Raw genomic sequence first — 23,771 nt, 5'->3', positions numbered from 1 at the left:
TATAGTATAGATACACACATATATAGGGGTAGAATAACTTGGCAAAGTTGTAGGGAAATAAGAAATATACAAAGTAGATAACTCTGTCCATACTCTCCCACTCCAAACGATTTCTTCAATATTTAATAATGAGAAGACAGTTCCAGCTCTGAAATAACAGGTTTAACAAGAGGGACAAATCACTTTCTTTTTATATCATACACATGAAACTTAAGTTTTTCTTTCTGTCATATTGCCTTTGTTATATCATCTTTCCCAGAAAACAAAACTATGTGTCGATCCATACACGTGAAAGGAAAAAAACCAATTAAAATGGTTGACTGATTCCATGGGAAGTTGACTGGCAAGCCAAAGCTGAGGAGGTACTCTTTATAATGCTCTACTTTTAATCCAAACACTTAATACCTTGGTCAGAAGAACTGAGTCACATGCAATAATTAAGAGTTAACATAAAGTACTGGCAGTTATGTAAGGTATCTGGAGAAACCTGAGTCCTAAATGGTCCAGATTTTTTGCTCATACCCTTTTGACTGCTGGCTGAAAGCAGTCTGCATCTCTGGAATTCCCATCCACGCTGCTGGGCTCACTGTTCTGTTCATTTTGTGCTTCTCTTAAAACAAAGGGGAAAAAAATTAATGTTAAAAAACCACAAGCAGAACAACACAATTCCATTTGTCTATCTTGACAAGCCTAGCGCCTCTGTATGTATACTTAACTGTTTCCTGAGACCTGCTGCCAGGACCATGGCACTGTGATGGTTAAATCTCTTGATGATGGCAGCATTACTATTCTCCTTTATGGATTTAGAAGAATTAGAAGTAGATGGCACAGAGGAAATGCCATAGCCCTATGAGAAACAATTTAGTAGATTAAAAATCAAAACAAGGTTCTGATTTTCTTGTCTATTATAACAGACATGCTTAGTTGAAAGGATTTGCTGGCTGAAGGGACTAACAATTTTCATAAGCATTCCTAAATGCCTATAGGCAAACACGTAAAATTAAGTAAATGACATTCTACATATAAAAAATTAGGAAACATCACTTACTCCTTTTAAGTACTACAAAAAAAAAAAAAAAAACTTTCAACGCTGTATATTTTTTTTCTTAAGAGCAGTTGTTTAACAGAGAGTCCCTGATGGAGTAGAACTCAAATTCCCATAAAAAGACCAGACTTAATGGTCTGACTGGGACTGGAGGAACCCTGAAAGCCATGGCCCCCAGACACTCTGTTAACCCAGGACTAAAACCATTCCTGAAGCCCACTCTTCAGGCAAAGATTAGATTGGACTATAAAACATAAAATAATACTTGTGAAGAGTGTACTTCTTAGTTCAAGCAGATACATGAGACCAAATGGGCGGCTCCTGACTGGACCCAGGATGAGAAGGCAAGAAGGGACGGGAGCTGGTTGGATGGACACAGAAAACCCAGGGTGGAAAGGGGGAGTGTGCTGTCACATTACAGGGATTGCAAGTAGTGTCATATAACAGTATGTGTATAAATTTTTGTGTGAGAAATTAACTAGAACTGTGAACTTTCACCTAAGTACAATAAAAAAAATATATATGTATCAGTTAAAAACAAAAAAGAGTAGTTGTTGATCTAGTTAGTAAACCATTAAATGAAGGAATAGGATATAGTAAAAAACAAAACGAAACAAAAACAAACACAGACTTTGGAGTCAGAAAGATACAGGTTCAAATTCTGACTTTATCGCATTTTTTTTTTTACATAAGCTTGTTGTTAGTTTCGACTCATGGCAACCTTTTGTGTTACAGAGTAGAACTGCTCCATAGGGTTTTTTTGGTTGTAATCCTAATGGAGGTAGACTACCAGGCCTATCTTCTGCAGCACCGTTGGGTGGGACTGAATTGTCAACCTTTAGGTTAGCAGTTGAGCACAAACCATTTGTCCTACCTAGGGACCTTAATATAAGTCTAGGCAAGTTAATCAACTTGCCCAAGTTCAGCAAAATGGGATATCGAAGAATTAAATGAGTATTAAATGAGTATTGAATGCGTGTTATGTACTAGGCCCTATACATGCAAAGCTGATAACACCCTACCCCATAGGAGCCTAAATACTAGTTAATGGGAAGCTGAGCTGTAAACCAGTAGATGCAGCTATGTGTTACAGGTGCCCTAAGAGAGGAAGTAGTCGATTCTACTTGAGGAGAGGAGGTGGAAGCTTCACAGAGTGCCATAAGATTGCCAGGTAGTCATGGGGGATACAAACTTTCAACAAGAGAAACCGGTTTAAGCAAAGCTATGAAAGCAAGATAGTGTGTATTACGTCATGGGATTACATGTTTTTTTAGTATAGTTGGAATGAAAGGTGGGTTAGGGATTAGTGAGACGTCAGAGGTAAAAGAAAGAGATCATAAAAAGACTCATATGGCATTCATTCATTTATCAGATAATTATTGAGTACCTAATATATGCCATGCACTGGAGATATGCCAGTAAGCAAGAATAAAGTCTGCCTCACACAGCTTACACTGTATTGAGGGGACACTGACTGATAATTGTTAAGTAAAATAATTTTAAGAAAGATCATTTTTGAAAGAGACAAATGTTATAAAGAAAATAAAGACAGTGACATGATGGGGTGACTGGACTGGAGGGGACCTACTTTAAATAGTGTTTAGGGAAGGTCTCTTTGAAGAAACATTAGAGCAGATGTCTAAAAGATGAGTAGTAGCTAATCAGGGGAAGAGAAGGTAGAAGGAACGGTATGTGCAAGGACCCTGAGGTAGAAGAAACTTGGCACAGAACCGAAAGAAGGCCACTGTGGACTCGAGCATATTGAGTCAGTGAAAGTGACCCAACTTGAGGTAGCACTAGGAAGGGGCCTGATCAAACGGAGCCTTTTAGGAGCTTGGATTATATTCCAAGTCCAGTAAGAAGCCACTGAAAAGTTTTACTCAGGAGAATATTACGATCTGGTTTATATCATAACTTACTGCTAGGGGAGAATAAGCTATAGAAAACAAGAGTGGAAGCAGGAAGATCAGTTAGGAGGCTAACACAAGCAATCAAGCCAAAGTTGGTGGTAATTTAAAAGTCAAAGAGTATGTCAGCAGAGCTACACAGATACAGACAGATCAGAGATGTACTGTAGATGACTTGTTGATAAACTGGATGTTGGAAGTGAAAGAAGGGGAGAATCATGGAGACTTCCAGGTTTTTAGGCTCGAGTAACTGAGTCCCTGGTAATGCTTTTTACTGGGATAATAAGACCCAGAGAGAACAGGTTTATAAGGATGGGAATCAAAGGTTCCTTTTTGGACATGTTAAGATGAAATGTCTGAGAAACATTTAAGTGGAAATACCAAGCAGAGAAGTTGGATATAGAATTTTGGATACACCTTGTGGTTAAGATTAAAAAACCACTGTCGTCAAGTTGCTTCCAACTCACAGCAACCCTACAGGACAGAGTGGAACTGCCCCCTACCCCACCCATAGGATTTCCAAGGCTGTGAACCTTTACAGAAGCAGACGGCCACATCCTTCTTCCTTGGAATGGCTAGTGGGGTTGAACTGCCAGCCCTTTGGTTAGCAGTGCAGTGCTTAACCACTGCACCACCAGGGCTCCTTCAAGGCTTAAAACAGACTAGTGTATTTTGGAGTCACAGTTACATAATATTTAAAGCAATGGAATGAAGAGAATGTATTCAGAAGGGGCCTCAGACCATATTCTGGGACAGTTACAACATTTAGAGGTTGACAGAGGAAGAGGAAAACACGAATCAACCAATACTTCTAACAGGGAAATGTTTACATAAATATAAGTATACCCATACAATAACATACTATGTAGGCACTAAAAAAATGTAGATAATAAAAGTAACAGCTATTACTCATGAAGCACTTACTGTCTACTAGGCTCTTTTGACCCTTGTAGCAATTCTATGAGGCCACTACTATTATATTCTCACTTTATAAGAAAACTGGTTTAGAGAGATTAAAAAATGGCAGACTCTAAAGCCTGACAGTTTGATTTTTAAGTCTATGTACTTCACAACTATGGTATATTTAGCTTAAGACTGATACTAAGCGAAAGTGAAAAAAAAGTTAACAAAAATGCATGTATAATATGCCAGCATTCTTATTTAAAAAAACAAAAAAAGCATTGAAAAAAAAATTTCCATTACACTAAGCTATCACTAAACTTCATTTTCTTGGGCTGCTTAGGAAGGCATGCTCGGAATGTGTTGAGGTTCACCAAGGACATGACAAAAATTCATAAAGGAAATGACTCACCTAAGCACCAAGGATTATTTTCTGCTAATTCATGATTAGATTATAAGCACAAAATTTGAACATTGGTTTTCTCAGCTGGTGAGAATATGTACCAAATTAAGGGGGGGAAACAAACAAAGAGGGTGCGAGCATGTTTATATGGCCAGCAGGAAAGAAACAAAAAGAAGGGCAAGAAAATGAAAATACAAGAGTGAAGGGAATAACTGAGGAATGTAGGTCCCAGGACTATGAGATAGAGGCAGGAATGGAATTAGTCTTGATCAGAAGGAAACACCTCTTTCTCTGTGATCAGACAAATTTATAGGTCTGGAGACATGATGCTAAGGTAACTCATCCTTGACGCTCTAGCTGCTTAACCATATTGGGGTTAGTGTGGGAAAAGGGTCACAAGAGTGCTCAAGGTTTGGCAAACAGTGGGCAATCAACAAGTGTTTCCTTTTCCTTGTCTCTTAATATTTATCTACATTTCATTAGATTAAATGTTAGCTAGAGCATCAAGCTGGACTCATCACTAAGTTGTCTTCCTTATTAGAGAAACGCTGATGAGGAGGTAGAAAATGCTTTTTTAAAGAAAAAAAAGTTTTAAGCAACTCATACAGGAATTTCAGTTCTTGAAGGCAATTTTAAAAGCAAATGGTGCTACTGAAAAGCACTTCTGATAAATCACTCCAAATAAGTGCTTTGCATTCTCTCAAGTGTAATTCTGCATTTAAGGTAATTTTATAACTACAAAACTTTTGAAGATTAGAAAAGGACTGTTTTATCTAATAAATCCTTTCACGGCTTCTTACCTCATCTAATGGTTTATCTTCCAAAGCTGTCAAATCTAGTAGTGGGTTTTTCACTCCTAATGAAACCATTGTTTTTAACCCTAGAAAATCAACAAAACAAAAAGTTGATCTAAGTCTTATCTTTCTCAGAAATTTAATAAATAAATAAATAAATAGCAGCTCTAGTGACTACAGAGCACACAGCAAGATTGTATCAGGGATAAAAAATTACCTTTTTCATCTATTTTGGCACATTCTGCAAAGAGGTCCTTTGACCCCGTATTCAGCCGGTCCCTGTGAAAATAATGGGACTGGAAAAATCGTGTCCAGAATTCCTTTTCTGTCATGTTGTGGGGAACATTTTCTGCGTATTTCATTTTCACTGTGAAAAAAAAGCCAAAAACAAAAAACATTTAATCACATACTGAGTTTCCATTTTTCAAAACCTCTTACGTAGGACAACGGAAATACAGACTAATAGCAAAAATTAGATTATGATCTGCTCAACTTTACATACTGTATATTATAATCTAACTGTAAACTAATATGAAACATAACTTGAGAGATTAAATGACATACTACACCTCTATGAATCTTAACAAATCATGAACAAAACTTTACGTTGCATCAGGAGAATTAGCACGTATAGCAGCATTTTTAGAACACCAAGAATTTTGCAGTCAGATAGATGTGAGTTTGTGTGTTTGTTCACTTACACATGTGCCCTCTCAGTCCAAGGCACTGTGTTAGGTGCTGGGGATGTAGAGATTCCAGCATTCACTGGATTAGAAGCGCAGCAGTCCAGAAGCTTATCGTCTATTCAGCGAAGTGGTTAACAGCACAGTTTTTTGAGTCAGAGAGACTGGGTTTAAAATTCTAGCTCAGCCACTTACTATCTGTGTGACCTTGACAACCCGTATCTTGGTTTCCTCCTCATCTGTAAAATGAGGGTAGTAATAGCACCTACTTTACAGAGTTGTTATGAGAATTAAATGAGTTAATAACACATAAAGCCCTTAGAACAGTGTCTGGCACACAGTACACGATACATGTCATTGTTGTGCCATCAAGTCGCTTTGACTCATAAACCAAAAACCAAACCCATTGCTGTCAAGTCGATTCCAACTCATAGATTTGACTCAGAGTGACCCTATATGGCAGAGTAGAACTGCTCCATAGAGTTTCCTACGTTGTAATCTTTATGAGAGCAGATCATCAGGTCTTTTCCCCCTTGGAGCCGCTCTGTGGGTTTGAATCACTGACCCTTTTGGTTAGCAGCTGAGTGCTTAAGCATTGTGCCACCAGGGCTCCTTAAATATAATTATTTGTTATTGTTATCAAAGAGATATGGAAAAAAATTACAATACAGTATGATAACTCACTGAGGCAAACACAAGGCACTATCTGCCTGAGGAACTCAGGAATTTATGGAGGTGGCAATGAGGTGACGTTTGAGCTGAGTTCTGAGGGACAGATGTTTCCTAAGGACTAAAGACGCAGGAGTAAGGAAGTGGGAAGAGGGAACAGCATATAGTTTGAGAGAGCACTGTATGGTCAGAAGAAAAGAATGAAGCAGGGTTGGCTGTACGCCAGAAATCACTAGGGCTGGGATCAAGGAATCTAAATTTTTAGGACGGCTTTTGCGTGGGACATGATTTGTGGGTTAGACAGGACACTCTGGAGGCAGCATGAAGGATGATATGTTACTGCTGCAGAGAGACTCATTTTTACTGATGCCTCTGGAGATGTCATCTCTCTCAAGTGTGCTGAGGGCTAAAATTGAAGAACCAATAATGGAAAGACTAGCAGACTTATCATTTATCTAATATCTACCATTTATCAGGCACCGATTAAGGTACTTTACATATATTATTGCACTTGATCAGGAATAAAGGTGAAGCTTTTTCTTTTTCATCGATATATATTCAGAACTCACCCAAACAAACATTTTGACTATCTAGAAGAACTGATTCTTCTTACCTGCTGGGTAGGTCCTAAATATGGACTCAATGATATCAGCGGTTAAATTATATCTCAGACCATTACAGCCATCTGTTTGAGGCCGGACATCAGCCTAAAATAAAGACCACATAATAGTCAGAACATTGGGGGAAGATGTCCAAGTTCCCAAATAGACACTGCTGAAATACAGACTTTCTGAACGAACTGCAGGGACACAGTAAGTCCCTCACCTTCACTTCTGACATAAGGCTCAAGGAGGCTTGGCCTGGTCCCATACAGTCTTAGTGACCTATACAATCAGCCTCCCTGAGAGTCCAACGTTTAAGCGCTGGACAAGGCAGACAGTTGGTGGAGCTTTAACATAAAACTTGGGTAGTTACAAAAGCACCATCAACCTTGGTTACTGAATAATTAAAGTGATATTATCTAATGAACTGGTTTCTTTAGGTGAGGCCTTATTAATTCAATTCACTACCAAGCACCCAGAAAGATACCAAACACAGAACTGGTATTCAAATTTTGAGTAAAGGCTGCTCTGGATCCATTGGAGTGTAGACTAATTAAATCCCATTTTCTAATTCCACATGTAAGGTATTCCCAATTTTTCTATCAGATTCATTTTATAAATTTTACATTTTCTATAATGTTCACTATACATTTTAAAAAACACTGTATATATTTTAAAAATATTTTAGAATACAAAGGATACTAAATTTTCAGTTAAGTAAATGTTAAAACTTTACAACAGAACTGGCATTGTTAACATATACATATTCATATTTTCAATTTTTTTTTTCCTTTCAGAAATCTAGAAGGGTCACATACCAGAAATGCTGCAGAAATGCCAACATCCTGCTTATGATTGGATATGGAAGAACTATCTGTTGCATTCACATTTAAACGATTGGCCCAGAATTCCTCAGCACTGATCACTTGACTCACAACTAGGTCTTTATAAAGCTGAAACAAAACAGGATCTTCTTGCAGCATTCTGGTGATAGAATATATCAAATATAATCAAACTTCTAGAATAAAACACCACTCAAGTAACATTTTTAAAAGAAAAACTTTAACAATATGAAACACTGAAACACTTTTATTTTGTTATGATTGAAAAGCAGAGATCAATTTAGTTCATTCTTCAGAAATTAAAGCAGAAAACATTTCTGAAGGAATAAATGAAGACTGATAAACTCCTTGAAGGTAGAAATTTGGCTTTATTCATTTCTGTACCCCCAAAAACAAAACAAACAAAAAACCCAAACTCGACACTGTCGAGTCGATTCCAACCCATAGTGACCCTATAGGACAGAGAAGAACTGCCCCCATAGGGACTCCAAGGAGCAGCTGATGGATTAGAACTGGTAACCTTTTGGTTAGTGGCCCAGCTCTTAACCACTACGCCACCAGGGTCTACATAATTAAAGAAAAGATATATGTAAGTGCCTTGAAAAATTGTCATACAAATGGAAAAACAGAAACAAACGTTTAACCTCTAGGAGCCAATATCTTACATATACTTCTAACTTAATTTTCAAAATCTTGTAAAGTTATCATTAACCTCATTATACAGACGAGGAATATGAGGCTCAGAATGATTACATAATTTGCCCAAAGCCACAGAGCTAGTAAGATGCTGAAGTTGAGAACCAAATACAGAGATAGTCACATCAAGGTCAGTATTTTCCTATATTACACTATTGCAGTACAAGTGGTGAGAAGTAACAAGATATTTATTACTCTATTAAGAGGCCTAGTATCTCTCTAAATGACAATTCTTTTCCTCCTTCACCTGTTTTTCTCTTCTAGTTCTTTATTTGCTTTCCTCTTGAATTTGGGCAACAACTGCTGAAGAAGGTCCTTTACTGCATCTCTCTCTTTCACTGCTGTGCTTTCATTGGAAAAATGGAAGTTGGTTGTGTCCCCTGCGTGCAGGACCAGCTGAAGCTGAATTTTAGCTTTTCCTTCTGGACTGATTTTCTGGCCTAAAAAGAAGCACACCACTAATTAGATCAGGACATGCTGTCGAAATTGTCATACAATAGGTTCCTTCTCCTCTCAAGATTCAGGATTCCTTTCGGCTTTAGCTATCTTGTTCCAATCTTGATGTATTTGCAGAAATAAATGAGTAATAATCCCATACAACTACAGCACGGCTAAACAAATTCACTGCAAACACCTGCTTCCTTCTTCAGTATTCTTTTCATGTGGTTCTTCTCACACACTGCTTCTACCTCCTGATAGTAATAGGTTTTTGCTTCTATTCAATGGGGGCAGACCACTTTAAAGCTTTCTAAAATACAACTAGGAGCCCTGAATCCATCCTGGACAGACTGCCTCCAATCAACATCATTGTAAATAAAAATGATTTTTCATGATTCCAAAAACTTGTACAACACAAGCCTATGGCTTTAGTTACTAATTGCAGAGGGAACTATGTAATTTTTTATTAGAGAGATCTGGTGTCACCTCTTTAACCAAGTGATCAAACTTAGCCTCATTAAAAGTGGGACAACGTGACATTATACGTTTTCTGAGGTGATGAGTTAGGAGCTAAACATCATGACCTATGATGTATTCTTGGCCAAAATATTTAACCTGAATATAATCAAGTCTTTGGGCCTTTCAGTTTACAAGAAATACAGGTATACAGGAACAAATTAAGTAAAACCCTGAGGAGACCACCAGACATACTCAGAATGCATGATATTCTGTAAGCCTACACTCTTAAAGAAACAAAAGAGACAACTATATATATTAATCGAGATTGGATACTGGTTTCAAAACAAAACACCCTACAGCTATAAAAGACATTACTGGGATAGCTAGGGAAATATAACAATGGTCAGGATATTTATTATTAAAATTTCCTTCGTGTGATGATATTATAAGCAACAAAAGTGTACACATACACAGCAAGAACACCCACAATAAAACAAATATGGCAAAATATTAACATCAGTAGTATCTAGATGGGATTCATTACATACGTATTTATTTGTACCATTCTTCTAATTTTTTTTGTAGCTTTGAAGACTTTCCTAATAAAAAATTAGGAATGTGAATGTTAAAATATACCCATATAATGAAGAACTTGCATTCTTAAAGGGTGAGCCTCATGGCAACAGTAGTGCTTTTCTTCTTCATGAAGAATGGGCTTTGTCCCACTGGATAAGTAAGTAATGGTCGTGTGTACATGCTGACTAGGGCTCTCATCTTAGCCCTGAATGACCTACTAAGCCTTAAATATACAGAAACTTTGAAAACGAAGACAATGCTTCCAGACCAACAGATTAGATGAAATACCTTACTGCTAAACGCAGCGATATGAAGCAATTTACACTGTCAATCAGCATCTTCCACTGTTCCATTTCTCCAAAACAAACGATCACTCCTCTCTATGCACTTTTTCTTAGTCACTACTTTTTTCCTTACTTAGCTCCTGCCTCTAAGAGGCCTCCTTTTGAAACTTTCTGACTAGCTAACTTCAGCGATGATAAGAAATAATGCTGATTTTCACTTCAGTAACTTATTACTAGTAACTTTCAATGGCTTCTTTCAGAAATGGATATTCTTTCAAACATTAAACTTAAAATGAAAACCAATCTGAAGCAGACCTAGATTTGGATAATCTGTTCCCTCCCCAACAGCTGAGATTTGTTGAAAGATAGGAGATAGGCACATTCTTTACTGCACTGTGGGTATCACAGTGAGTGCTTTGCAAAGCTAACGGGCTAGCTTCTCATTTAAGACAAATGCTAATACTGGCATTTCCTGATTTATAAATTTATTGTAGCACAAATGTTAGTTCATCAGACTATTATCAGGAACTTGATGCATTTTTCCACGGAAACAAAGTTTTAAAAGAAGGTACTATTACCAGGATAATGGATGAAAGACCAAATGCTTTGTAGTAAAGAACTACGATGAATTTTAAACAGTATTTTTTTTGGATAACTTAATTTCAGTAGACAAGGGTGGAGATCTTGGTTATTTCCAGCAGCAAATTAGAGCTAAGTCCCTGGGACTAGGGCAGCTGTTCGTTTATACACAAAAGACGTTTGTAAATTGAGCACTTATAAGTCGAAGGTTGTCTGTTTGGAGGTGTCATGTTTCTTATAACCTAAACATGATTTTATCTAGGAGAAAATCTTATATGCAGGAAAATAAATGAATCCATATTAACAGTCAGTTATGAGATCACAATTTGCCAAGGGCTTGGTTGACCAGTCTATCCTCTGCCTCTCCTATTCAAGGAAAAAAAAAAAAAGGTGAATTGCAGAAATTCCTCTGAGAGAAATTTCAGAGTAAAGATTCTAAAACCCAGTATTAACCAGGTATTTTTAAACCTAATTATTATTGAGCCACAAAGTACCATATCCTCTTTGTAATAAATTCAGAGTTCATCTTGCAAATCTGGAAAGAGAAAGGATTTTGATTTCAACCTTCACACTTGAAAAACCTGGAAAAAAAGATTAAAAAATATTATGTTCCATGTTTCTCCCATCTATATTCGGCATAACGTTGAATCTGTCATTTCAACAAATGATGACCACATAATCAGAGATTAATTAGACAACTTCCTTAAGTGGCATAATTTTATTGAAGGGCAATCTGGCATCTACTGACATTTTAAATGCATGAACCATTTGGACCGGTTCATTGGAGAGAGATATCCTATACACACAAGTTCAGAAAGATATTAAGCATACATATATCTACACTGCAGCACTGTTTGCAATAACAAAATTCTGGAAACTTCCTAAATGTTCTTCAACAGATGACTGGTTAAATACATGATTGTACATCCATTCAGCGGAGTGTTATGCAACTCACAAAAGACGACATATATGATCTGTAGGTGAAACAGATCTACGTATGCAAAGCTGTACAAACTCTACTATTAATTGAAAAATAAAAAGAACAGTATATACTCTGTAATTCCACTTTGTAATTATTTCTATATGGTTTCATTTTTTTTGAAGTGATTAAAAACACCCCACAAAGTTGCATAAACAATCTTTTTATGAAACTACTAGCAAATATGATAATACACCAGATCTTTGTATAGCTGACTTACATTTAATATCCGCATACATATGGCTGATTGTAAATCTATCTTTGCCTTCAGGTGCCCAAGCAATTCTTTCTGCCATGAGGTATAGTGCTCCATCTTGCTTCTTTTGACGCACTTTCTTTACAATCAATAGAACTTCCTCCGATGAAGTTGCCATGATGGCTACAATGTGCCAACAGAGGAGAAAAAAAAAAAGGCTCCTTTAAATCTGGTGTTAATAAGCTACTCAAGTTACATATACAGGTAGGGGTTGGAAGGGATTGGATAGTTTCATCAATACTGTGGAGAAAAGTCACACATCAATTAGGGTTAGATTTGTTAACTTGTAGGGTCTCTTCCAAATCTAAAACCTAAACTGCATGAAATTAACAAGCAGGGGGGAAGAGAGACAGTCTCTTTCCTCATTCAAAGTTGAAGATAATTCCTTTAAAACCAAGCTTCATTTTGCTCCTGTCATATGTATGAATTTACAGAACACACTTATATAACACTTGGCAGTTTTTCAAACCATTTTCAAAATATGCTCATGACAGTATTTGTTTTTATTTTCCTCAGTTACAGTCTTAAATGTTAAACACATGATTGACAACAAATACATGGTCTCTTACCTAATCTATATTTAGAATTATAGAACTTTAGAATTACACAGAACCGTACCGAATAATTAGTTTAAATTTGTTTTGACTGAAATAATTTAGGGCTAGAGAGTTGGAGTGACTTTTCCAGAGCCACTCCCAAAGCTGAAGCCACACCCTGATTCCTGGTCTAAGCTTTTCTTGTGTGTCTGAAAATGTTGTTAGGTGCTCTCAAGTCAACTTCAACTCATAGTGACTCCATGTGACAGAGCAGAACTGCCCCATAGGGTTTCCTAGGCTGTAATCTTTATGGGAACAGATCACCAGGTCTTTCTCCTGTAGGCTGCTGGCTGGATAGGTTTGAATGATCAACCTTTCAGTTAGCAGCTGAGTGCTTAACCACTGAGCCACAGGGCACCTTGTGTCTGAAAACAGGACCAACAAAATTCAACACTTAACACTTCAGATGCTTTTTCCATCTTTTAACAATCAGATGTCTTCAGCTGCTCCAAGTCTTGGCTGATAATTCATTTGTATATGGCAAATCAGTCACACATGTAACAGCCTGCTCCTTGCCAGCCCCCCTCCCCCCAATAATCTGGGAGAAAGATGTGGCAGTCTGCTTCCCTAAGGATTACAGCCTTGGAAACCCTATGGGCTAATTCTACTCTGTCCTATAGGGTCACTATGAGTCAGAATCGACTTGACAGCAGTGGGTTTGGTTTGGTTTTAGTTAAGTCTATTTCAGAACACTTCATCACTAGGCCACAATACATATCTAGAAATAACTCCAGAAAGGGGACTGATACTCTGGATTTTACCTTAGCAGGAATAGGATATAATGACTGCATCCGCAGGAAAGCTCCCTCTCAGGCAATTTCTGTGTTCCTTCCTTCTGTCTCAATCATAGAACAAAAGCTTAAAGCAGCAAAAAAAAAAAAGACCCCTGCACAAGGAACTTAATGTCACCAGTACTTCTAGGAGAGGTAAAAACACACAAAAAACAACTTTTAGAATAGCACCCAAATCAGGGATGCCTAGGAGGCGCCAACTTGATGCCTACTTTGAAGCTTGACTGTGGCCGCCTGGAATGAGGACTTTGAGGCTGTCAATGGAAAAGATGCCATGACTGATAGTGATGTCTGCCATGGGCTGGGATGGCGAAAGTTGTAGCACAAATCGCACATATATGCCATTCCTGGTGAAGTTACGACACATTTGCATTCCCAAAAGAATGATTTAAAATATAAGTTTAAAAAATTTACTTCTCCAGGCATAGTTTAAGAAGTTAGCAAATCTAGGTGTCATAAGAATTAAATTTGCCCTGATCAACAAGTGAAGCCTTATCAACATTTTCCCTGGCAGTTAAAATAAACAAATAGGAACAATGAAATGCTGTACCTGCTATTAGTTATTAAAAATGGTTGAGGAGAACTTCCATTTGGACATTATGGGAAAGCAATGGAAGAGTGGCAGGCACTAACAATAAAGGAAATCAGCAGTTCTTTTATAGTTATTTGAAAAATGAAAACCAATCACTTCTTAAACTATTACTTCTTAGGACTAATGAAAAATACCACTGAAATAAAAAAAACTAACATTTCTGATTCACTTAAGCACTGATTTAGAAGTAAAAGTTACAAATAAAAATAAAAAGTGTAATTTTGGTTTCTGTGAAGTTGATGGTCTGAATTCTGAGGAGCCAGGTCTCTCCTTTCATAGGTCTCCTCAGAGAATTAGAAGCGCCACTCCAGGAATCCACAGAAAAAGGGTCACTGGGAATGCATTTATTCAATAAATCTGTACACAGTCAAGGAGTCTAGGGGCTATTAAAAAATGAATGTCTGCCAATAGTGATTTTTGCTTTCAAGGGGCTTCCAGTCTAATGAGCAGGGTGTGTGTGTGTGGTTAGTGTTTATATAATAGAATGTGTGAAGTCCCAAAAGGAAGACAGCAAATGTTTTGAATTAGGAGTCAGAGGCAATTTCTTCACATGGGAGGCCTTGTCGAAGATTTGTCCATCTTTTTTTTTAATTAAAAAAAAATTTGAAGTATAATCAATAAACCAACAAAACAAACTCTCAGGTGTTCAGTTTGATGCATTTTGACGATTGTATACACTCATGGAACGACTACCCAAAACAAGATACAGGACACTTCCATCACCTTAGAAAATACCCTCATGTCCTTTTCCAGTCAATTCTCTCTTCCCACCCTCCAGCTATTACAATAACCCCCTCTTATCCGTGGTCTCACTTTCCGCAGTTTCAGCTACCTGCGGTCAACTTTGGTTCGAAAATGTTAAATGAATACATAGGATGATGAAATCTCACACCATCATTCATGTAACTTTTATTACAGTAAACTGTTATAATTGTTCTATTTTATTATTGCTCTTAATCTCTTACTGTGCCTAATTTATAAATTAAACTTTATCACAAGTACGTACGTATAGGACAATCACAGGATACATACAGTTTGGTGCTATCCGTGGTTTCAGGCATTCACGGGAGGTCTTGGAACGTATCCCCTGAGGATAAGGGGGGACTACTGTATTTTCTAATTTCTAACACCACAGATTATTTGTCTGTTCTAGGATTTCATATACATGGAATCATACAGTATATGTAACTCTTTTGTGTCTGGCTTTTCACTTAACATGTTTTTGAGATTCACCATATTGCTGCATGTATCAGTTCATTCTTTTTACACGTTAGTTATGAATTGGGTCTTGAAGACTAAAGAAGATTTTGACAGAAAAAGTAAAGGGAGCGGTTTCAGGCAAAGGCTTGAAGACTCTCTGTTGTTGCTGTGGAATAGATTCTGACTCATATTAACCTCATGTATGCAGAGCAGAAATGATCCATAGGGTTTTCAAGGCTGTGACCTTTTAGAAGCAGATTGCCAGGCCTGTCTTCTGGTGAGTTTCTGGGTGGGTATGGCTGGTAGTCGGGCACTTAACCATTTGCATCACCTAGAAGAAATGGTAAATAGTCTGCTCTGGCTGCAGCATTAAGGTTCATGATAGGAGTCAGTGGGGTAGGAAGTTGGACGGTTATGATGGAGCCAGATAGTGGAAAAGAATGCCACCCTATGTGGTAAACAACAGAGGGCCTCTAAAGGGTTTTGAATAGGGGAGTGATTTGTATCTTAAGAAATTAATCTGAGGGCAGCATGAAACTGAAGACAGGAACCAAAAGAGGTCCAAGGCAGGCTGGTGGCAGTGAGAATGGAGGAGAAGGGACAAAAAGAAGTACAGATGAAGCAGGATTAACAGGCATTGTAAACGGTGAAGGGGGTGTCATGGCTGCTTGTCCAAAGCCCACTTCTAAGCCTTACTGATAATGAGCACAGTAGTGAGAAGAAGAACAAGTTTGAGTGAAGACATGAAATTCCATTCTGGACACGACGAGTGTGAGGTGCTGCTGAGGCATTCAGGTGATGTTCTCAATTACATGGGCATCTGTACATGCTGGGATGGAGCCCAATAAGACAAATGCTTTTAATTAAGCCCAGTAACAGAGAAGGATTTAAAAAATTCTATAATCCCACAACCCTAACATCAATTTTATTCATTTTAAACTGTGTTTATCTTATCTGTACCCATGTTACAACCGTAATCACAAAATACATCGAAGTCAGTTATCTTGCGTTTTTCATTTGCCAATCCAAACATTTCCATGTTGTTTTACAAGCTTCATAGTTTTAGTACTGATATGCCATATATGGAGCCCTGGTGGTGCAGTGGTTAAGAGCTCAGGCTGCTAACCAAAAGGTTGGCAGTTTGAATCCACCAGCTGCCCCTGTGGGGCAATACTACTCTGTCCTATAGGATCGCTATGAGTTGGAATCGACTCGGTGGCAACAGGTTTGGGTTTTGGTTATATCATGTACGATAAAGGGTTTGAAATTCTCTCTCTCTCTACAATACTATCTTTTAATGATTTACTTACTTGATGTTCCTGCTGAGATTTCTATTAGTGCTACTACTGCTTAAAAGTTTGAAAACCACGATTTTAAAAGTCTATGTAATGACACAAAATGATACTGTTAAGTGATAAAAGCAAGCCAAAGAAGCATGTAGTTTGATTCCATATTCTTAAATTTTAAAAAATTCATCTAAAATTGATTGAATGCTTAATAATATGTACCAGGCACTGGGCTAAGTTCTTTATAGGCAATATCTCAGTAAAGTCCCAGTTAACAATCCCAGTTATTAGTTGCATTCTGTAGGGAAGGAAACTGGGTTTGAGAAATTAAACACACTTTCCCAAATCATTAAGGAAGTAGTAGACCTGGGTTAGAATCTGGGTCAGTCTGACTGGAAGTTCCACTATGTTATTTTGCAAATACACATGAATGAAAAGATATACACCAAATTTAATAGTGGTTATCTATGGGTGATCGGATTGCAGATGATTTGAATGTTCTTCTTATTGTTTGAATTGTCTCTAATAAATATGTATTTTACAATGAGAAAAGTAGTTATTAAAAACGCCTTCCAAAGAGTTTATTCCCTATCAAGCTAAATGTTTATAAGGTAACAAGGGAAAGTCTTAGGGGTAATGTAGGTAAGAATTAAAACAGTGCTCCCTGTTGTCAGTTATTTGTTATCTTCAATTTTTACAATATGCATGTATCATCTATATTATTAGTTTTGTTTTAAAAGATTGATTTATAATTTTTTAAAAATAATATTTATGGAACCGTTAAATACTTTAATATTAACTTCCTAAAGTCCATTATAATAAACACATAACTATTTAAAAAAACCATCTATACCATGTAAAATTCTACTGCATACTATGCAAACCACATTTTGGGAAACATGAATTAAAATATAGGAAAGATGGGAGGGGATGGTTTGTGTGAGGGCTTACACAGATAACTGTAAGTATGTCCATAGGTTGGAGAAAAAGCAGTCAGCAAATACAGCTGGTAGAGCAAGTTTCCAATTAACTGGGCTTTTAAAGAGTGTGGTTACAGGTACAAATTAGCTTTGGCAGAAAAAGAAACTTTTTTGAGTAGGGAAGACAAGGGAGAAAAGGTGATATAAACTGAAGAATAAATTACATTGAGAGAACTGACTTAATCAGAGTCAGCTACTTTAAATCAATTTAGGAAAAACATAATCTCTTACACATTAATGTAAAACCACTCATATTAAAATTCAGTTTAGGGAAAGCTTTAATAAAATAAATCACAAATAAGTTATTGAACACTGTGCATTACTGGTTAATTGTCTCACAGCTAATTTGCTTGGCAACTTTTTCTGGTCAATTTCAAGAGCCAATTGTTGGAAAGTTTAGTAGAACCAGAGGGGCTATCCTATAATGGCTTTTGTGACTTCCAGATCTTTCTTGAAAAGCACTCCTTGGATGGCAAACACTTCTTCACAGTAGAACTCTATAAAAGCCACAGAATATTTCATTTATGAAAAATATTGGTATAGTTACATTTAAACATTAGCTAGGTAAAGATCTAGCTTTACTTTTAAGATTATTTACTTTATAAAATAATCTGCCATGACACTTCTTTAAGCTGCAAGATCCTCCAGTGATGGCATTAATTCAGCTGCAGTTAAAAATTCATCTGCATGCAGGTAAACGTATTAACATATGCCTTGCTCTAAGCTTTTGCACATGCTCCTCTCTTCCCATCAACTGGCTAAATTTTACTCATTTTTTTCAATCTACTCTAAGTTTCATAGTTACTAGGTAAGGTCTCATTACTCTCTCTCTTAGCACTTACCACAACTATAATCCATTATTTATATAATTTTTTAATGTTTGTCTCCCCTAAAAGATTGTAAGCCTAATAAGGGAGGACCCAGGGTGTTCACTGCAATACAGCACCCAGCATAGTGTTTGGTCCATAGGAAGGGTCCAATAAATATCTGTGACACATCCATCTACTTAAGATCTTTTTTGTTAAAAAACACAATCTTGGTTAAGACACAAGGATAAGACGTATGAAAGACCTTTGCACATACCCTCTCTGCTAAACTCCAGGAAGCACTACAGCTCTCAATGCATACATCAGGGCACCATTTCCCACACAGATTCCAGTTAACTTGTTCCTACCCTTATAAGGAAACAGTGATAGAAAGAATTTGAAACTGTTGAGTAGAAATCTTCAAATCTCTGCATTTCCATTAACTACATTCCTTTTTCCAACGTGTAGATAAATGGGAAAAGAAAACAAGTATAAATTCCTTATCACCCTCTAAAAAGAGGAGTATTACTGGAGAGCAAGTTGCTGTATCGGCCAGCATAAAAAATGGACAGCTGGATTTAATTTTGCTTGCCACTGGCAATCCAAAAACGTTTTAACATTTGTTAATACATCATTAACAAGAGTAAGATCTCAGAAGTATATAAAAAATGACTAAAACGTACTGTTTTAAGACCAGTTACACTAACAAGGAAGATGTGGCATTTTTAATGTGGCATAAGGGCTGATGTGGCAATTTTACCATCTTTTCACTTTTCATTTTACAGCAGTGCAGGGAGAGGCAGGAAAAGAAAAATGCGACACAGAGAAGAAAAAGAGGAATGCGCCTCTATCCACTAATAAATACTGCATGCTGTTAAGAGTACATTACTAATATCGAGAAGGGCAGTCTGTTGGTAACTGGAGTTGAGAAAGGAGGGGCTATCAGACTGAAGCCTGACGCTGCCACACTGAAGGCATATCCTCGATAGAGATTTTGATTTGGGAAAAGCACTGAAGGCAGGAAAGACAGGAGGAAGGGTACCAAGACACTCCCTACCCCCATAACGTAGGAACAGTGGCCAAAATGCTAGGAAAGCTCAAGATACACCAGACAACAGCCTGATGGGGGCGGGGGAGGGACGACAGCGGGACAGAGAAACAGGCTTTAAGACAGAAAGATATACCAGCAAGACGATATAAGCCTTGAGGGCAGTATACAGAGGAAGCATTTGCAGCTGACTGGAGCTGAGCTTTTGCTTACTTTTAACTGATAACTCTCCCTTTGACTACTTCAATCTTCCTAGTATTTTTAAAGATTACTCTCTGCGTTTATTTTTTTACATTTCCATTGTATCTAACATCACCTAGCAGAGACTCAAACTTATTCAATCAGCAGCACTGCTAAAGGTCAGCTGAGCGAAAATAGCAGACAAGGTTTAAAGGTCTCAAACTACCTATCTCTCCTTCCAAACAAGAGATTTAGGCCTGCTAATAGGCACAAAGTTCTCTCCAGAACCCAAACCCCAGGCCTGTTAACTAAAGTTTATCTTCCTTCTGTTATGACCTCTCCTCTTAATTGCTCTGGTTTTACAATCTGTTTTAGGGCTCGCAACTTTGGCTTAATTACCAAAGCCCAGATCAGTGGTTTTCAAATTGTGTTCCAAGGAGACGCCTCTAGCATAGAAGGGAGGCTGAGTGCGTGGGACTTGGGCCTGCCAAACTCAGTTCCACCAGAGCACGCAGCTTTATATACTGGGGTTCCAGGTAAGGATTCATGGAAGAAATTGTTCTACTTCTTTAAAATGTTTGAAAATCATATGCTTGGATAATGAGGATATTGGTTTGTATGGAGTTAATACTTACTGCAAGGTGTATTTCAAACCACCCAGCTTTTGTATGTTTTTAAATTAGGCCTCCTATTGGGAAAATGTAAGTTTTTATATCCTCCATTTTACAATGGGCGTTTAAGAGTCTATCAGATATACCTTCTTAATCAACTTGACCCCTGAGAACACTGGAAAATATTAAGATAATTATATATTTCTATGGGGAAATTTTTCATTTTTTATTATCTGACAATCAAATTGTGGGTCGACCAAAACCGGAGGGTGTGGATTGGCACATATCCTGTTAAGGTGTTAATGTTTCAAGAACGGTGGGATTGACAGGTAGAGCAAAACGTGTACAGACACCAAGGTGAGGGTTCCTCTCTTACAGAAACTGAAAGACCCAACAGCACATGTCCTAACAGGAAGGGCTTCTCTGCCCGGGAGAGGCTACCACTTTTTATTCTCAAGACCTAAGTCTGATTCTGGCTTTGGATAACTCGAGTCCCTGCTCCCAGTAGACGGGCAGGATTCGTATAGACAAGTAGATTAGGGGTCGTCTCTTCACCGCTTTGGGATAAAAAAGGGCAACCGGGACGCAGGCGTGGGAGCTGGGGCCGTCGCGATAGCGACGCTGGGGAGAGAGGCAGAATCCGCGCCGTCCTGCGGCCCCCGGGCCTGTCAGATCTTCACGCGCCCACCCACCCTCATTCTTCGGTATAAACTTACCAAGTGGGAGCTACGGCCCTGGACCCGCCGTAAGTAACTAGGCTGGGTCGGGTCGAGTTCCACTGCGCTTCTTAGAGCAGCTGCCGGGAAGAGGATGAAACCCAGCAGCCGCCCCCGTCACCACCGCCTCTGTTACCGGGGGGTCTCGCCTCCATCGCTGGCTGCGAGAACTCTACAGGCACGTGACCGGAAGCACGGAGGCGGGCCTGCGGAGCACGTGACCCAACAGCGCGGCCGCCATGACACCTTCCGCTAGCTCCCTCCCGACGCCACTGTTTCCCGCCTGTTTCGTTTCCTCTCACTGGCCTCAAGCGGTGAAGAGTCCTGGGATCCTGGCTGGCCCACTCCTTTGGCCCAGAGCTCTTCCAGTCCCGGTCGGCGCCGCATTTTCAGCTGGCTGCGGTCCGCAAGCAGCGGGCGGTAGAGAGGGTAATTGCAACCGCGGCCAGAGGGGGAGGGACCACGCGCAGGGAGGGGCGTAACCGTCATATGACGAGGAAGTGCCGTTAACAGCGTTGTCCCCGCGTCCCCGGCGCTCTTGGATGACGTAAGCCAGGAAGGGGAGGAGTGGGAAGGGAGATTGAAGGTAAGGTGCTGCTCCTAATCGGGGGTGGGTGTTCCAACGCCGACCTTGGAGAAAGAGCCCGACCCGCTAAAAATTGGTGGCGACCGGCCTAAAGGTGGAGCGGCCCTGGGACTTCTGGGCTGCTGGTCTTTGAGCCTTGCCGGGGCCCTCTTCTAAAGAGATCTGCATACAGTAGTAAAGTTACTGCTGTTAAAAAGGTAGTAGTTCCGCTAGGCAAGGAGATGCTTGTGGGCACGAACTGTATCTTGTCCATCCCTATGGCTTCATCGCTGTGTACAGGGCCTGGCATAAAGCAAACACTTAGCGAATGTTGAATGAATGAATGCATCAATGAGTGAGTCGCCATTTTTCTGTCTGAGGCGAGAGTTATTTAATGATCATTACTTTTTGGGGGAAAAGATGCGCGGTTATAGAGAAAGAGAGAATCCCCTGCGAATCATTAATTGCGTTTTTTGCTCCCTACCTTCCCTCTCCCTTCGCCTCTTCTACGCACCTAGTGGGGAAAGAAGGCTGTGATTTGCATTTGATGTGTGATCAGCAAGCACTGTGGTCCGTTAGTAATCTAGTACTAGGACAATGAAAAATCTTTTTCTTAGTCTCACTACTTTAAATTACCATCAAATAATGCAGGAGAGTGGAAAGATAATTAGATCTAGATTAAGGAGACGTGAATTCTAGTCTCAGCTCTGTAATTGCAAGCTCTGTAATCTTGGGCAAGCCAACCTCAAGTTGTTTCATTCACTTTGGTAAGCATTTATGGTCGCCTTGTATGTGCTTAGTTTTTTGGTAGGCTCGACCTGTGACAGACTTCACAAAAGTGACATTTAAACTCAACTTTGCAGAAAAAGTAAGGTTTTGTCAAATGGAAGGTTCAAGAAACAGGATATATTAAACCACGGAAGCACAGAAAGTTCATAGAATGAAAAGGGAAGAAAGATAGCCCAGTGTAGTTGGAGAACAGAAGAGAGGGTAAGGTCTGAGGTAAGACTGGAAAGAGAAGTAGGGATGAGATCATGAATGGATTTAGATTATCTTGGAAGAAGGGGAGCTAGTGAAGGTTTGTACAGAGGTTTTTTATTTTGTTTGTTGTTTCCCTTTTGGTGTATACTATTATTACAGAAAATTTCAAACACCAACAAAAGTAGGATAATATAATGAATCCTCATGCATACATCATCCAACTTTAACAGTTATCAGCATTCTGCTGTTCCCATTTGTGCAAAGCTTTTAAACTTCTAGATGTTTTTCATATCCATTGTCATACTTGGTTAATGGCAACTTTCAATTTGGGCTCAATTCTACCCCTTATATTTCCTTCACCCTGTATCTAAGTATATACATTTTATGTACATTTTGGTTTCATTTGTAAAATTTCTTTGAGTTTTAGTTGACTGCTTGCTCTGTATGAACCAACAGTGTGATATGACCACTTAAAAAATACAGCTAATGCTATTTTAGGTTGAATATAGAAACCTAGTGTCCAGATCAAGTAAGTTAGTGTTTCTGCTCTATTCTGTGCTCATCCAACTACTTAAGGCGTATTATGTTCACTTCTTGGTACCACATTTTCAGGTGGCTGTTGGCAAACTAAAGTGCTTCTGTAGAAGGAAGACAAGAAGAACAGAGAGGAATTTGGAAATTCCCATATCAGGAACCATTGAAGAACTGGGAATGTTAAACTTTCAGAAGACAGGATAATGCTTTTTAATTATTTGAAGGGTTGTTTTGGAAAAGACAGTAAACTGACATACTCGCTTAAATTGTATAAGCCCACGTAAGAAATAATTGGTAAAAGCTCTAGGTGATCAGGTTTCAGCCCAGTATTAAAAAGCACCTTATAACAGAGCTGTGGAGTAATGGAATGGGCAGCTTCCTGAGAGTAAGTGCTTCCTTTTCCATCACTGAAACTGTTCAGGTTCATAGACAACTAATTTCTGAATTAGGTAGACATGTGCATTGCATTATCTCTGAGACCTCTTCCACCTTGAGAATTCTGGAAAGTGAGACTTATGCTGGGCTTTGAAGGCTGGGTAGATTTGGATAAGTAGATCCAAGGGGAAGGAGTCATTTCAGGGAGAGAGTGAGCATGAAGACTTGGCTTAACAGTCGCCCAGCAACTACTCTCGAGAACTGACATTGTTTATGCTGGGGTTTTTCTTTTTCCATTCTCACTACACACACACCTCCCCACACACACACATTAAAAAAAAAAAAAGCCCTTGGCTGTAAAGTCGATTCTGACTCATAGCGACCCCATAGGACAGAGT

At 38.6% G+C, this 23,771-nt stretch overlaps 2 protein-coding genes across 7 annotated transcripts in view; one reads left to right on the top strand and one right to left on the bottom strand.

Annotated features, from left to right (window-relative positions):
• The window catches only part of GTF2H1 (general transcription factor IIH subunit 1), a 34,905-nt gene extending 13,837 nt beyond the window's left edge, over positions 1-21,068 (bottom strand). Inside the window, exons 1-9 of one of the 4 annotated variants that reach the window (XM_004369693.3) lie at positions 20,919-21,068; positions 12,077-12,235; positions 8,789-8,981; positions 7,822-7,987; positions 7,015-7,108; positions 5,267-5,416; positions 5,056-5,135; positions 717-847; positions 523-610 (exon numbers count right to left, since the gene is read on the bottom strand). In XM_004369693.3, coding sequence (XP_004369750.1) covers positions 523-610; positions 717-847; positions 5,056-5,135; positions 5,267-5,416; positions 7,015-7,108; positions 7,822-7,987; positions 8,789-8,981; positions 12,077-12,230 — 1,056 coding nt within the window. In that variant the 5' untranslated portion in view covers positions 12,231-12,235; positions 20,919-21,068. Of the gene's footprint in view, positions 1-522; positions 611-716; positions 848-5,055; positions 5,136-5,266; positions 5,417-7,014; positions 7,109-7,821; positions 7,988-8,788; positions 8,982-12,076; positions 18,055-18,640; positions 20,899-20,918 lie in introns of those variants that run through there. The other 3 variants (XM_023737646.1, XM_023737647.1, XM_023737643.1) reach the window with 3 other exon arrangements.
• A 183-nt stretch (positions 21,069-21,251) lies between these two features.
• Positions 21,252-23,771, top strand: part of HPS5 (HPS5 biogenesis of lysosomal organelles complex 2 subunit 2) — a 48,891-nt gene continuing 46,371 nt past the window's right edge. Inside the window, exon 1 of one of the 3 annotated variants that reach the window (XM_023737621.1) lies at positions 21,252-21,347. The gene's annotated coding sequence lies outside the window, so the exon portion shown is untranslated. The other 2 variants (XM_023737614.1, XM_023737627.1) reach the window with 2 other exon arrangements.

Source organism: Trichechus manatus, unplaced genomic scaffold, assembly GCF_000243295.1.
Source record: "Trichechus manatus latirostris isolate Lorelei unplaced genomic scaffold, TriManLat1.0 scaffold00006, whole genome shotgun sequence".
NCBI classification, from domain to species: Eukaryota; Metazoa; Chordata; class Mammalia; order Sirenia; family Trichechidae; genus Trichechus; species Trichechus manatus.
Note: the sequence above shows the minus strand (reverse complement) of the source record. Positions and strands in the feature narration are given on the sequence as shown.